Here is a 14,844-nt window from a genome sequence, read left to right as displayed (position 1 = left end):
CTGACATCGAATATCGTCACGAATATCATCACATTTTTAACGTAAAATTCAAATCAACAACCGAATTTAATTTGTAACAATTTAAAAAGCGCCTCCTACACGGGCGTTGACCCAACTTGACGTTCAAGTGCAGAAGACAGCCTCGCAGCCTAGCTTGGTTTGAGGTGAATATATATTTATATATTGCCGGAGCTGTAAATTTTGCTTTATAACCTTTGACAGTCGTGTGCAGTCGAAAAAAATATGTGAGTATACATCAATTTATATAATTCACGAGTGTGTTTCTTAGAGATTTCGTAGAAAATAACAACTTTGAACATTCTACCTGTTAGACTCGTAGCACCGAGATTTTATAAACAGTTTTAATTTTAATAAGTTTTTTTGTGAAATTTGTACAGCTAAATTTTGGAATAATGACGACTGAAGAACCCAAGCCACAACGAGAGCTCAGACTTGGAGCAGATCCTAATGTCAATTATCCTATCAAGGTTCAATACTGTGGAAATTGCTCGCTTCCAATCGAGGTATGAATTTTTAAATAGCCAACATCTTAGGTTATTTTCAAAATAAACATTGTCCTCAGTTTAGTAATAATAATTTTCACTTTTTTCAGTATTGTGAATACTATCCAGATTATCAGAAATGTAAAGAGTGGTTAGAAAAGTTTTTGCCGTCAGAATTTGACAAGGTCAAATTAGGTAAGAATTGAAATCCCTAATTAAGAAAAATTATTTTTGGTTGCTGGCAGATGTTTAAATGAGATTTAATTAATTTTTTTAGACGAAGCCAACTCTGAAGCAGGGGGAGACGACGAGAAAAAAAGGCAAAAGAGAGGTGGTAAAGGTATGCTAAAAACTAAGAAGAAGGAAGAAGTACAAAAATTAATCACAGTATCAAGAGCTCCTAGAGGAAAGAAGAAATCTGTGACAGTTGTCACAGGCCTCAGTACATTTGGTAAAAATCATTCTTTACTGTTTATTTAATTGTTCATTACAGTAATGTTACATTTAGGGTAAGATTGAAAATATAAAGAAAAGTTTTTCTGGATTTATCCAATATTTTTCTATTAAGCTTCACAGCTGTCTTCACTGTCTGTACGTTCACATGGCTTGTTTGAAACATTTAGTACAGACCCTAGAAAATCAATTTCAAAATTGTTATTATTACCTTATCAATGATTTTTGTATCCTCTTAAACATGTCATGTTCATTTTAATTAATATATCTTAATTTTAATTGTTTTAGATATTGATTTGAAAGTGGCAGCAAAATTTTTTGGTAGCCGATTTGCTTGTGGATCAAGTGTAACCGGAGAAGATGAAATTGTCATCCAAGGCGATGTCAAAGATGATTTGTTTGATGTTATTCCAGAGAAGTGGCCTCAGGTAATTGATCAATAATTAATCTCAGCCATTATAATTGATCTTTATACAATTATTAATTTCAATTCATTTTCAGATCGATGAAGACCTGATTGATGATTTGGGAGATCAGAAAAGATAATAAGTTTGATAATAATATCACGCACACAAATTTTGTAACAGATCATTCTTAAAATTATTTATTTTAAAACAATGTACATAAAAATAAATTTTACATCAACTTTTCTTTTAATCAGAAGCGGGTTCTTCTTTTACTGTTTCCAAGTGCTCAGCAATGATCATAAGTAATTTTTCTTCCTCTTCCTCGTTGAAACGTTCTTCACAATCTTCGATGAGCTGTCAAATTTAACATAATTTTAATTACATACAAACTCATTTTAATAGCGTAGCACTGAAATTTTTTGTACAAACCAAATGTAGTTCAAGAACCGTTGTTGGAAACAAATTGAGAATTGTCAATTTCTCACTTTTGGACAATTTGAAAGATTCTACGGCTGTCATAAATCCAGTTATTTTATCTGCAGTTTGATCTTTACAAGGTGTGTCCTCCAGATATTTGATCGTCGAGTAGGTTATTGTGGCCAGCTGACTTTCTCCTTTGCTCTTTGTTTTACTTGCTTTAATACTGTTCAATACATCATATACTTCGTAATTTGTCAAGAAAGCCGCTCGATCGTTTACACTAAAAAAATTATTAACCACTCATGAATCACAGACCCTTATTGATAATATAGCATTATTGTTATTCGTTGCAGAAGCATTGACAAGTACTTACACTTCCATTTTTACAACGATTTGAAATATAATCAATTCCCCAACACTTGATTATTATTGTTTACAATGAAAACTAAGGTTAACGCGTGGTACTGGGTATAACGCACCGGCTCTCGGTATTCTGACTGACTGATGAAATTTTGGGTTTGGAATTGACTCATGCAGCGCGCGACGCGCGTGCGTCTGCTGGCTACTTGCTACAGCATGCACGACACCGGTGCAATGCCGCACGAAGCTCCAAACTGCAACTCATCTAAAAAAGTATTGAGTGAATAATTTCATTTATTTTTTTAGGTGAGTTTCGAGAAAAAATAATAACTAGTTTTTAAGAAAAAACATTATAAAATGGGGGTTTTTTTTTATTAAACTTAGAGCTTTTTTTTGTGTATATAAAAATATTTTTAATACAATCAAATAATATTTTCACAATTCTGGGTATTATACTTTTAAATTAAATTCCTTTGAAATTATAAATCGTATACGACAAAAGAGATTTACTATCACTAATCTAGTCGAAATCTAGGCTTTTCTTTCAAATAGTCTATTCAGTTTTGAAAGCTGCAATAATAGTTTTCAAATAATCGTTTTTTATTTAATTTTAAGAAAAGCTACCTTATCAATTTCTTTATTTACTTATGATATTGAAAGTAATTAAGAATGAAGAAATAAACGAACTTAAGTTACAAAGACATTAACAGCTCAATAGAATGACCCAAAACTATAGCTTTAAATTTTTTAACAATATTTCTAGCTCTTTTTGCCTATTGTCGTTTTTTGCTATTAGAAGATATTGTTAGAAAAATTCTTCAACGTCATGAGAAGTTTTTTATGAGCGAGAAAAGTGAGAATTTTTCTTAAGCGGTCGGAAAAATTCGTCCTGAATCTAGTTTAAAATAAGTATTATAGTATTGTCTTCATTTTACAGGATCTTCAAGTGTCATTAATCTTTTTAATCAATTAAAATTATCTGATTGCGATTAAAATATAATGGAGGCTGAAAGTATAAATAAACATGGAGGGATCAATGGTCGTTCTCGAAATTGACTAAGAAAAGTTAATGTTTTTTTTTTATTGCACGTGGTAGGAAACTGGATAAACGAGTAGTATAATCTCGGGGCTGGAATTAAAAATGGTTATTGATAAGTGCAATTTTAAACTCTATGAAGATATGATTCTCGTGCCAATGATACTTTAAAAATGTCTCCTTCGCCCCTTTTCAGGCACTTTTTTAACGATGACTTTTTCTAACAAATAGTTTTGAGTTTGATTTAATCTCGCTTTTATGCTTCTTCTACCGTAAAGCCAGCGCCTTACAGAATACAACCAAAAATTAAGAAATGTCGCGTACTGTCTGAATACATGTTCAAGAGGATATCTTTAGTTTATGAAACCAAATTACGGCTCAAAGCGGGCTTAAGTGTTTTTAATGTTCTATTTATAGTATTAGATGGTGAAATTGAAAACATTTTTTTTTTAAAAGACGTAACAATTATTTTTAATACTTCAGTTGAAAATGATCAGTTAGATATTTAGTAATAATTAAACGTATTAATATGGGTTTATATAGACCTACAATAAGCATTTGATACATCGAAGCAAACCATTATACGATTCCAACTCATAGGATGAATCGATTTAGTTCTATAAGGGTTCATTTTTATTTTGTATTTTTATTTTTTTAGCATAAAATAAACTCTTATACGTGTGTGCATAATTGAATAGAATATCGAGTTCATTATTATTATAAATCAATTTCACTTTCGAATCCAAGGGGATGACTTACACTAGAAAATAATAACTGCATAAAGCTAAGTTGAGCTTATAGGGCATTCATTGACCACTCCATGGTTAATCGCACGATTAGAAGTATTTGTGGTGATCTTAAAAAAGGCAGCACTTAAAAAATAGCCGCGCTAGTGCCAGAAATGTAAGTGCGTATGTACATGTGACGCACCGTTACATGATGGTAACATAGTGCGCAGTCGACACACTTACTTTTTTAAGGAAGGCAGGCGGCCTGTAGCACGCGACGCCAGATTACACAGCACATCTGAAAAATTAGTTAATACAATTTTATTTATTTTTTGCGCTACGTAATACAATATTTATTCAAATTTCAGAGAAGCTTTTTCAGTGTGCTTTTAAATTAAGCTTATCGGAAAGTGATAAGCTCGACTAAAAATTGTGTACAGTGTTTTTTAATTAATTTTAACCTCTAACAGCACGACATTTATTTTTTCTTTTAATAAATAAATATGAGGCCAAGTAACAAGTACGACGATGACGAAGACCGAGAGGCGGAAAGAAAAAAGCGTCGTTTGGAGTGGATGATACAGCAACAGAAGGCTCGCGAGCACGAGCGCCTGAAGCAGAAAAAAATCGAGGAATACGAGCGCAAACGACTGGAAATGCTCAAGTCGAAGTCGGTGGACAAATCCTCCAACCATTCCGATGACTCGCAGCATCGATACTCCTCGAAGAGCAGAAATGATCGCTCGGATGTTATGTCCAAAAAGTCAGTAGATCGATTACAAGTATTATCAGTTTGCTACGAATTTCTTTCTATTTTATAAACAATTTTTTTAACAGATTCAACTCGGAGGACAAGAAGCCATTTTTCAACGGACCAGAGCGAGCGAGAAAAATCAGTCCAGAAGAGTCAAGAACGATAGTGGTTAAAATTGATCGTAATATTCCAAGTTCTGCCGTAGAACATGGCCCACTCAAGTACGGGTTAATTAACCCGGAAGATGTTTCTCTCAAAAGGAGAAATGGTAATTTAAGATGTTATTTTACATCGCTTACTAAATTACGTGAAGCGATATCGCTAGTCTCTTGCAGTTGATAGCGACCGATAAGAAGCCAGAAGTTTGTAACCAACCAGCGAAGGTACGCTTTAAAATTTGTTAAAATTATAATCTCGTCTAAATTACTCAGGTGAAGATGCACTGCGAAAATAGATATGTGGTGGTTACTTGGACATCCATAAGTAGAATTTACTTGGAGTGCTCTCAAAGTACCTTTGACTTGAAAGTCCTTGTAAACGCTACAATTTTTCGAAGTGCGACGATTGGACGCTATATAATTTTCATGGCTTTTATGAGCTCGACGAGGTGATCCATTAAATCGAAAGAAAAATTACCCGCGACAAGTTTTCCTTCGATTTCAATGGATCAGACCCGTTGAATTCTAGCTGATGGATCTTATTGTGTTCGATCGTGCCAACGTCAAGAATACCAAAATTGACATGAACAAGATGCAACGTTTCGTAATAAAAATTTAGTTAGAGCCGAGTCATAAATTATTTCGTTGGTAAAATGACAACGAGGCGAGCGTAAACTAAGCTATAATGATCTTTCGAAAGAGAGAATTTTTGCAAAACTTGTATGTATATTGAGAGAAAATCTTCTATAAACTCATTAAAGTTTTGCGAAAGTGCTGTACTTTCACACGATTGCTCAAAGCTGAAAATATCGTTTTTTTGCTTTGAGTTTTTTATTTCGCATACTTCTTTGTTATTGCACTAACTAATCATTTATCACTCGACTCTATCCAAATATTTATTAGTTAGAGTTACATTTTTGTTCATGTAAATTTTGGCGCAAACTAAAGACCAAGAGATATTTGACATTTGGACGTGTATTCCAACACGGTGGAGAATAAACTCAATTTTTTATTAAAATTTGCAATAAATATTATTCAAACATTTTTCTCTGAATATACAAATATTTTAATAACTTTCTGAAAAAATTTTGATTATTTAATCTCAAAAAGTATTTGATATAAATATTAAATAAATCTGAAGGAAAGCTAAAATCAATGATAAACGATTTGAGACAACACAGAAGATTTAAAAAAATATTCATCAGTCAAGATACTAAATGTTTAAGGAAGAAACTTCATGAAGAATGAATTAATTATTTTATTAAATGAAAACATTATTTATTTAATTGATTTGCATAGTAGCTTCTATTAAAATTTATTTTTCGCTCTGTTAATATCTATTTATGATTGAAAACTATCAAGACACTATAAATTAAATCAATGAACAGCACAATTTAATCATCACGAAAAATCAACACTGAAGATCGAAAATTTTTAAAATAAAAATTAATTTTCTAAAAAAGGTTGGATTTAAACATTGAATCAATCCACAAATTGAAATCAACGATTGAAGATATAAAACAACAAGGAAGATTTACGTTATTACTGAATTTTTAGCAACTTGGGAGGTAAAGCAGTTCAATTGTCAAATTTCAACGTTGAAGAAGTTATGCTCTTTTTTAAATGAGAAGAATTTGAAAGTAATTCATGAAATGAAGACGTCACGATCATCTTTCGAACGCATCGATATTGGAAAGTGTGATATTATTATTATGTCGGTTCGCTGACCCATGGTTTTCGACTTCCAACGCGTGTGCATATGAGGTGAAAGTGTATAGCGATACGCGCGCGCGTCTGTATACTGGCAAAGTAAAGCAGTGCCACGATGCCCGCCGACACGTGTAGTTTACTAAAGGCTCTGTGTAGCTCATCTAAAATACTTGAAAACACAATTTCATCCATTTTCCGAGTGTTTTGTGAAAATATAGTCATTAATTTTTGAGAGAAGATTATCAAGTGCCATTATTAATGAAACTCAAAGCTTTTTTTAAAAGTGATTATCACTACCAAACATCGTGAAGTTTTTTTAAAATTTTGAACCAGTCGTAATAATCTTCAAAAAGCTATGGAGACGAGCAATAACTGCGAAAAAGTTCCCGTTGAACAAGAGTTGGACGAAGAGAGAAAACAACGTAGAATAGAATGGATGATACTGCAACGGAAGGCTCGTGAGTATGAACGCAAGAAAAGGAAAAAAATTGAAGAATACGAACGAAAACGACGCGAAATGCTCAAGTCGAAGTCTGGTAAAATATCTGGTCATTCCGATGATTCTTCTCACCGTGGAGACTCCTCGAAACATATAAATGATCGTTCGGATGTTATGTCTAATAGGTCGGTAGATTGATTATAAATATTGTTACTTTCCCGAAATCAGAGCTGTGAAATGTCTATTTGATTAATACTTTTGTAGATTCAACTCAGGGGACGAGAAATCTTCTGTTAATCGGCCAGAAGGAGCTAGAAAAGATAATCCAGGAGACTTGATAAAGATGGTAGTTATAAACGATAAAGATTCGCCAAGCCCCAATACTGAAAGTCAGCAAATCAAGTATGGATTAATTTATCCAGAAGATGTTATTTTGTGCAGAAGAAATGGTAATTTGCAAATGTTATATTCAATCGCCTAATCAATTTTGAAAGGCGATATCGTTTGTCACTTGCAGCTGTCGAAATCGAAAAATGAGAAACCAATTGTAGCAGGTACGCTTAAAAATTTTTTATGCATTAAAAGTTGTCTGAGTTTTAACAGGTGAAGATGACAATTGTCAACTATATTTTTCACTGCTTTTACGAACTCAATGTAACGATCTATGAAAATTGATGTAAAAAGTCAATTTGAATGCGTCTGATACATTGAATTCTAGCAAATGAATTATATGGTTTCCAATTGTACAACATGAAGATGTTTGCAGTCGACAACTTAATGCATATTTCTGTGAAGATACAAAAACTTTTCAATGTATTTTTTTCGTTTTTTTTCATAAATGATGTGTTTCTAACAACATGGTAAAGTTGCTTTAAATGTCACCACTTTTATTACATATTTTTATTTAATGAACAATTACAAGTTATGGTTATAAGATTTTAAATTAATTTAACTTGATTTATTTAAATTAGATACGTAATTATTTAAAAAATTGAATTTAAAAAATAATTTCTAAAAAGAATTCTATCTTAATAATAAATCTACCAACAAGATCAAATCAATGATTTAATATTTAAAACAACACTGAAGATTAAACAAACTATCAAGATTAGTCAACACGGAAGATCAAACATACTATCGAGATTGGTCAACACTGAAGATTAATATTTATTTATTTTTGAATACATATTGTAACAATGAATCTTCGCATATAACAATTTCGCTATAACAATTTCGAGAACGACTATTGATACCTTCATAATTATTTACACTTTTAATCGCCACTATATTTTTAATCGAATGCTGAATTGACTGAACTTGTAACAGGAGGCGCGCGACAATCCTTGAAAAATTATTATGGCAATGAAAAATGAAGCACAACCGGTGTGCAACTTAACGATCGGTTTGGGTTAAATGAAATCAACAATTGAAGATTTAAAACAACACGGAAGATTAAATAATTCTTGACAAATGCGTTACAGCTAAATTTTTAGTCGTATTCAACTCGGAAGATAAAATAGTTCAACTGTCAAGTTACATTTTTCATATTAATTTCAATGGGTTCATTGTAATTATCGTGATCGCTTCGGTAGAATCGTCTTTTATGGTGACAAAAACTTTAATTATTATTTTTAACATAAAAATGTCAGTTAATTTCCAATTAATTTCACTTTTTTTAAGCTTCAATCCAAAGTACTTCATAAACGTCCATTCAAGAACCGACGTCTGAAAAAGGTACTTTTACGTCTCTGAAGAAACATTAAAAATAAACTTTATTTGATTATCTGAATGATAAAAACTACGTGCAATGCAGCTTTGAAAAATAAAGCGTAGATCTGAATGCATCTGGTTTTTCATCATCATGAAATTTTATTTAACAAATTAATATGAATAATACGTTTGACCTCAGCCTCAGAAAATAATTTTTCATTAACAATTTAATAACAGGAGAAGGAGCCAAGCCTCTATTTGAGAGAGAAGAATTCAAGAATCATTCATCGAATGAAGACGTCGAAGAGCGTCGTTCTGTCACGGTTATTCATAAAAGTAACCCAGGTACATTTTCGATGCACTCCGATAATGAATTCGATAAGTAAACAAAAATTACCCCAAAGTTAATTAATCATCCGTTGTTTTGATTTCAATAGCGAAAAGTCCTCGCGAACGAAGATCTCGATCGTTAAGTCCGCGTCGGTCCAAAAACAGAAGTCCTAGTCCACGCAAGCGCGTCGACCACTCTAGCTCTAATTCACATCGCTCTAGGTTTGCACTCCTTTTTTTTCCAATTTTTTTAATCATCGATCCAGACGTGATCATCATTGTAATAACAATTTTAGGTACGAAGAATATCCGAAGACTCGTTCAGAAGATAGACACCATCACAGGAATTCCGATAGGTAAACTAATCGTTTATATAAGAAAATTATCTGCTCTGATCACCTTTTAAAATGAATAATCCTTTTTAGAAGAAGCTACTCCAGCGAAAGAAGCCACCGTAGAGAAGATTCCCATCGTCATCGAGACATATCCGAGCATCGAAGATCGTCGAGGAGTCGTTACGATTCAAGAGATCGAGATGATCGCTATCATCGAGATGAACGTCATCATTCACGGTATTATTCACGTCAAATCTAATCGTTTGTATTTTTCATTATCGAGCGATATTGATTGTTTCCGTACTTTTAGCCGAAGACAGTCGGAAGAGCGACAGCCACCACAGCCGGCTTACATACCGTATCCGGTATTTTACAGCGTAAGTTTCACGAAAACTATCTTGTAAAGTACAAAAGTGATTTTTTATTTCGACTACACGTGAATAAAATTACCTCAACAGGGATTCCCTCCGAGACCGCCAATGATGATGGAGTCGAGTTTACCAGGTATGAGGGTACCGGTTCCGCCTCCCATAGGCAGAGGACGTTTTCCCATGCCCATTCGTCCACCGATGCCATTGAGATTCATGGTGCCACCTGAACCTCGTAAGTTTTTTCTACATTTCTCTTTCGCATTGTTTCTATAAATGTTCGAATTAAAATACTCATTTTTTATCTTTACAGACTTTCATCAAATGCGAGATGCCAATGATAGAAACGCGTAAGCGCGTGTTTCTGTGATCAAATATAGTTTTGATACTTATCTTAAGCTAATTTAAGTAAAGTTTTATTTTTTTATTTGTTTTATGTGTCACAAGTATTCCATTGAGTCTTTTTCTTCAATTGATTTATATTTGAAAGCAATATATTATTGCAATACTTCGTGGATTGTGTGAACCATTTTTAATCAAAATAAAAAAAATACATAAAAAAAATCAAATATGCCATATTAATAATTCGCCAAATACTACATAGTACATTCGCTGAGACGAATATATTATAGGTGTAAATGATTATAACTTCTTTCACTGTACGTGTAAAATTGCTCAATTCTTTGATTGAATGGCACTGCAGTAAATATATAATCAGTAAACATGGTCATTAGGAACATAATGATAATAAATGATAACAAAATTGTTCAAAAATATTTTTTAATTTCAAAAAATCACTACTTAATAAGCTTGTACAAGACTATTTCAATTTCATCTTGGTAGTACTTAACATTGAGAATCATTGCGCAGTGTTAGGAAGCTTTTTAAGCTGCACATCTTATTCCAATACCATTGCATCTTTTTTCATGCGGTGTCGAAATGAAATTGATAAACTTTTATTTTCAAAGAAAAATCAATCTCACACTGACTAACATTTACTTGGTGATTTCTGTAATATAGATATTGTTGGGAAGATATGATATAATTGAAAAACCGTACGTATGAAGTTAGAATAAACTTACTTTTTTAAAACTGATGTTATAAGATCAGAGAAGTAAATAATTCTTTTTATGCATAAACTTGATGTTTTTATTTAATCAAGTATAGTACTATATCAATAGCTTGACGATCAGAGCAATATTTCTTTATATCATTGTCTCTTAGTTTTCTGCATTGATGTGAGTCGCGTGTCACTATTATTGATAAAGTTTTAGTCGAGAGTAGAGTTTTGAGATAAAAATGGAAAATTTTCCTCAAAATCCATTGTCAAGGCACCAGTATTTATATCTATTTTTTTGATTAATTATATTAAGAGTAACAGTCGCTTTGAGTCTTTGTAGAATGGTGAGATGTCACCCGAAGATATTGTTGAAATCATACGTCCTCAATTCTTTTTCTTACTTTTACCTAAAAGTAAATGATTTTCATGTAAGTAAAATTTTTTCCAATCAAAAAGTCATAAATCGACCGATATTTTTAAACGTACCAATACTTTGTCTCAATTTATTAGCCTCGCTGACCATGTCCTCCGAGCAATGAAAGTATTCATTTATCTGTTCCAAGTTCCAATCATCGGGTAAAAAAGTTAATAACGATATCCTCTCATTGTAGGAAGAAACGCGATACTTGATTTGCATATTTCTTATCATCTTCTTCAACCAGATACTTTCGTTATGCCATTGGTAAATACGATCCAATTTTGGCATTCTTACATTATAAACGTCTTGAAAAGTTTCCGATACCTGACTAGCGACTTTCTGAATGATCTTCAAACCTTTTTGAAGCAAACGTTTATCGGCCACTCTTGGACGTTTCACCGGAGCAATATCAAAAACGTCGAATATGTCTTTAAGATGTCGCTTTCGAGTGCTCAACTCTAATGCTGGCGTTGACGAACTTTTAGTACATTTTTTTTTATTTGATACCTTATTTGTTTTTCGCGAATTGGTTTTATTTGGTGGAGGAGAATCCGAGGATGCCGTTGATACTGAATCTTCTGAAGATGTCGTGGAAGAAGCCGAGGATTCGGTTGAAGACGAATCTTCTTCTAAATCTTCTTCTTTTGCCGTTGAAGATTGCTGAGAACCTCTAATTTCATAATTTAGCGAGGAACGGCAATTACGGCAAACTTTATGCTCTACGGTCAAATTTAAATCGTGGTTTTCTTTCAAATGATCTATATACTCTCTAGTCAAATTACGAAGATCATCGTCAATCATGCTTCTATGTCTTTGAAATGGATCTATGCAAAACATCCTATCAATTTCAAACTTTTCAACGATAACAGAGAGCCTTTTCTGACAATTGGAACAAAATTTTTGACCAGGTACAATATTGATGTTGCATGCTTGCTTGACTTTCTCCGAAAAGTCCAGATCAATTATTCTCAAATATTGTGTTATATTTTTTTTATGGTTCTTCCACGGATCACAACATTTGGAATAATTTGCCGAATAATAAGTAATATATTTCCTGTAATGGTAATCACATATTGACTTTTCTTCAATTTCTTGTAACCCAGGTACTCTCGAGTACAGAAGTTTCATCTCTTCCTCCGGCAATGTACTAACTTTGTGCGTACTTTGGTGTGCTCGATAGGTATCCTTATGACATTCATCTTTCACAAAACCGCGTAGACAGCAGTCGTCCATATTCACCGTTTCCATTATGCTCAATAATCCTTAAATCAAAATAATTTGTTATTCTATTATAATGCTGTTTATATAGTCAGAGAAAAATAGATAAACGTTTTTATTAATAATTTCAGAATTATTTTACCATCGGAGTCTTTTAGATGGTTAAAAATTTTTATTAATATATCTGTCAGTCTATTTGAATATGCAATATTTAGTATGAAAATTCAAGCGTCAGTTAACTGTTACTTTTATAAAAAAAATGCTTCTACATAAAAAGTACTGAACTAACTGGTACAAAAATAAAAAAAAAAAAATACGATTACTGGCGTCCCTTTTATGGGGTTATGTATTATACGTACCCAGTTATTTTGTATGCTTCAATTTGAGTTTTTTTTATTAATTCATTCAAGAAAATAATCTGTAAGTAGCGATTGCTTTTGACGTCTAAAAACGTCTTTAAAAAACTCTCTTATGGATCTCTCGTATGGATCGCGAGTACTTGTTTACATTCGTGCCGAAATTTCCAATAACGCGTCACTGTCGAATCTTCTGCAAGAACAGCGTGGTCGACGGCTGTCTATATTTTATCTTGTAACGAGGTGCCAGTTTAGCTATCTTTTTAATTGGAGCCATGTTACATGGGCTTATTCTTTTTCTTATCCTTATAAAATAAATAATAAATGAAATTTGAAAAGTACTAACCCCGCCGATTTTAAATACTTTTATACTTTTATAAATTTAAGATGCCTTGACGTAAGTGCTTTCAATTTAGTTCATGGATGCCAATGAGTTTTTATTGTAGTACGAGCTTGTATTTTTGTACTTTTTGATGCAGAAAAAGTTCTGATTTCCATTCACAAGATTCACATTCAACAATTAAATTTAGGATAGATGTTCTTCAAAATTATGAAAAACATTCAAGCAAATTCTTTGTCTAACTCGAAGACTTTTTTATCGTTAGCATTTTTTTATATTTTCATGTTGATCATTATTCGAGGTTCATCGAAAATCCAGTAGGCAACTAAACGCTTGCTTTATCGACAGCTCCCAAAACATGAAAAAATTCCCGGCTGATTATTACGTTGAGAGCTTGCGGGAACCAGATCGCTAAAAAAATGCACCAAGAGTAGCAATGAACAGTACGCCAAATTCCACCTAGTCGTCAGTGCACAAATGTGTAAGATTCACTTGGAAGTACGAGATTTAGTTCAGACACAATCATTTTGGAAAAATTTTCATTGACATTAAAAAAAACATATTGGATAAGTATCTATGTATATTTACAAAGTTTCATGATATAAATGAGCACTTTTCATTATTTAACTAATAACATGTATGCTATTTTCTGAGAAACTATTCCAAGCTTATGACTGCGGTGAGTTCAAGAAATTCGTGTGAGAATAAATTAATATACTATAAGTAATAGGTTTGTCATGATAAATATGATTATTATATAATTAGGTCATTTTATTATGTAAAATAAAATTAGCCAAAACATTTCGAGAGTCAATATATTCTAGAATATGTACTGTTATCCACAATCTACACATTTTTTTCTAACAATTCGTTTAAAATTTGTTAAATTGATTCTTATTTTATGCATCTTTTTGCACATTACCATAAAAACTAATAATGGTAAGCAAATCAAAATTAGGAAATATATTTGCATCTATGAAGAACAAATTTTATCATATTTATGATAAAGACAAGTGACAATCGTCAAGAATTATCAGAAATACAGTTTATAAAAATTTTATGGAGTTTCGATGTAGAACATGCATGATATTTTCTCGCACATTTTTCATGCATAATTTTTGTAAGCTTAGTGTAATAATTTTTGGTTCCTCATCAACTGTATTTTGAAAGTAAATTTTGATCGCGTACCTTTCGCATGTGAAATCTTTGCAACCTTCGTGTAATGTCCTTTGATGTTTCAGTAAATCTGATTTATATCCGAATTTCTTCTCGCTTTTGCCGCATGGGTAATCTTGGCGACCTTAATGTTTTACCCTTTGGTGCCTCAACAAATCTGATTTACGTGTAAATTTTCTCTCGCACCTATCGCATATGAAATCTTTGCGACCTTCGTGTATTGTCTTTTGGTGGTTGCGTAAATTATATTTATTTCTAAATTTCTTCTCACACGTGTCACATATGAAATCTCTACGACCTTCGTGGACTAATTTTTGGTGTTTTATCAAATTGCTCTGAAGCCCAAATTTCTTCTCACACTTATCGCATGTGAAATCTTTGCGATCTTCGTGTACTGTCTTTTGGTGGATAACCATGTGCACTTTTTGAGCAAAGTTCGTCCCGCACACTTCGCAAGCAAAATCTTTTCGACCTTCATGGACTGACTTGTAGTGCCTGGTCAGATCGTGTATGTCCCTAAATTTTTTCTCGCACTTTTCGCATGGATAATCATTGCGACCCTCAT

The 14,844-nt window shown here is 32.5% G+C and overlaps 4 protein-coding genes across 5 annotated transcripts; 2 read left to right on the top strand and 2 right to left on the bottom strand.

Annotated features, from left to right (window-relative positions):
• Positions 1–39: 39 nt before the first annotated feature.
• On the top strand, positions 40–1,614 carry LOC106655536 (density-regulated protein homolog). The gene is made up of 6 exons (XM_014375962.2): positions 40–245; positions 399–524; positions 614–698; positions 781–954; positions 1,245–1,384; positions 1,458–1,614. The coding sequence occupies exons 2-6, from the start codon at positions 414–416 to the stop codon at positions 1,500–1,502; spliced, it is 555 nt and encodes a 184-aa protein (XP_014231448.1). The 5' UTR covers positions 40–245; positions 399–413; the 3' UTR covers positions 1,503–1,614.
• Positions 1,525–2,401, bottom strand: LOC106655538 (DNA-directed RNA polymerase III subunit RPC9). Its single transcript, XM_014375963.2, has 3 exons — positions 2,157–2,401; positions 1,793–2,063; positions 1,525–1,717 (listed from the first exon to the last, which is right to left on the bottom strand). The coding sequence occupies exons 1-3, from the start codon at positions 2,162–2,164 to the stop codon at positions 1,610–1,612; spliced, it is 387 nt and encodes a 128-aa protein (XP_014231449.1). The 5' UTR covers positions 2,165–2,401; the 3' UTR covers positions 1,525–1,609.
• A 1,772-nt stretch (positions 2,402–4,173) lies between these two features.
• On the top strand, positions 4,174–10,266 carry LOC106655488 (serine/arginine repetitive matrix protein 1-like). The gene is made up of 11 exons (XM_023459774.1): positions 4,174–4,670; positions 4,745–4,995; positions 6,856–7,153; positions 7,233–7,417; positions 8,916–9,023; positions 9,116–9,230; positions 9,305–9,364; positions 9,434–9,580; positions 9,654–9,720; positions 9,802–9,946; positions 10,025–10,266. The coding sequence occupies exons 1-11, from the start codon at positions 4,411–4,413 to the stop codon at positions 10,063–10,065; spliced, it is 1,677 nt and encodes a 558-aa protein (XP_023315542.1). The 5' UTR covers positions 4,174–4,410; the 3' UTR covers positions 10,066–10,266.
• A 260-nt stretch (positions 10,267–10,526) lies between these two features.
• LOC106655542 lies at positions 10,527–13,099 on the bottom strand. 2 transcript variants are annotated; one of them, XR_002763502.1, is made up of 4 exons: positions 12,767–13,099; positions 11,258–12,451; positions 10,794–11,178; positions 10,527–10,720 (listed from the first exon to the last, which is right to left on the bottom strand). XR_002763502.1 is itself a non-coding variant. In XM_023459769.1 (3 exons), the coding sequence occupies exons 2-3, from the start codon at positions 12,435–12,437 to the stop codon at positions 11,156–11,158; spliced, it is 1,203 nt and encodes a 400-aa protein (XP_023315537.1). In that variant the 5' UTR covers positions 12,438–12,451; positions 12,767–13,099; the 3' UTR covers positions 10,527–11,155. The 2 variants fall into 2 exon arrangements, 1 of the variants encoding a protein (XP_023315537.1); XM_023459769.1 differs by having other exon boundaries at positions 10,527–11,178.
• Between the last annotated feature and the right edge of the window lie 1,745 nt (positions 13,100–14,844).

The sequence above is a fragment of the Trichogramma pretiosum genome, unplaced genomic scaffold (assembly GCF_000599845.2).
Source record: "Trichogramma pretiosum strain Unisexual culture from Peru unplaced genomic scaffold, Tpre_2.0 scaffold120, whole genome shotgun sequence".
Classification (NCBI taxonomy): Eukaryota; Metazoa; Arthropoda; class Insecta; order Hymenoptera; family Trichogrammatidae; genus Trichogramma; species Trichogramma pretiosum.
The sequence above is the reverse complement of the archived record's forward strand: the minus strand, read 5'-3'. Positions and strand labels throughout refer to the sequence as shown.

What these genes read in the sequence shown, in the direction of transcription:
- LOC106655488 (XM_023459774.1), top strand. Translation starts at nt 4,411, where the DNA reads ATGAGGCCAAGTAACAAGTACGACGATGACGAAGACCGAGAGGCGGAA. An exon ending in TATTTTGTGCAGAAGAAATG is followed by an intron (nt 7,418 to 8,915) that starts GTAATTTGCAAA and finishes ATTTAATAACAG; the next exon opens with GAGAAGGAGCCAAGCCTCTA. An exon ending in TCTAATTCACATCGCTCTAG is followed by an intron (nt 9,231 to 9,304) that starts GTTTGCACTCCT and finishes TAACAATTTTAG; the next exon opens with GTACGAAGAATATCCGAAGA.
- LOC106655536 (XM_014375962.2), top strand. Translation starts at nt 414, where the DNA reads ATGACGACTGAAGAACCCAAGCCACAACGAGAGCTCAGACTTGGAGCA. An exon ending in ATTGCTCGCTTCCAATCGAG is followed by an intron (nt 525 to 613) that starts GTATGAATTTTT and finishes CACTTTTTTCAG; the next exon opens with TATTGTGAATACTATCCAGA. An exon ending in ATTTGACAAGGTCAAATTAG is followed by an intron (nt 699 to 780) that starts GTAAGAATTGAA and finishes TAATTTTTTTAG; the next exon opens with ACGAAGCCAACTCTGAAGCA.
- LOC106655538 (XM_014375963.2), bottom strand. An exon ending in CGGTTCTTGAACTACATTTG is followed by an intron (nt 1,718 to 1,792) that starts GTTTGTACAAAA and finishes TAAATTTGACAG; the next exon opens with CTCATCGAAGATTGTGAAGA.
- LOC106655542 (XM_023459769.1), bottom strand. Translation starts at nt 12,437, where the DNA reads ATGGAAACGGTGAATATGGACGACTGCTGTCTACGCGGTTTTGTGAAA. An exon ending in TAAATTGAGACAAAGTATTG is followed by an intron (nt 11,179 to 11,257) that starts GTACGTTTAAAA and finishes ATTTACTTTTAG; the next exon opens with GTAAAAGTAAGAAAAAGAAT.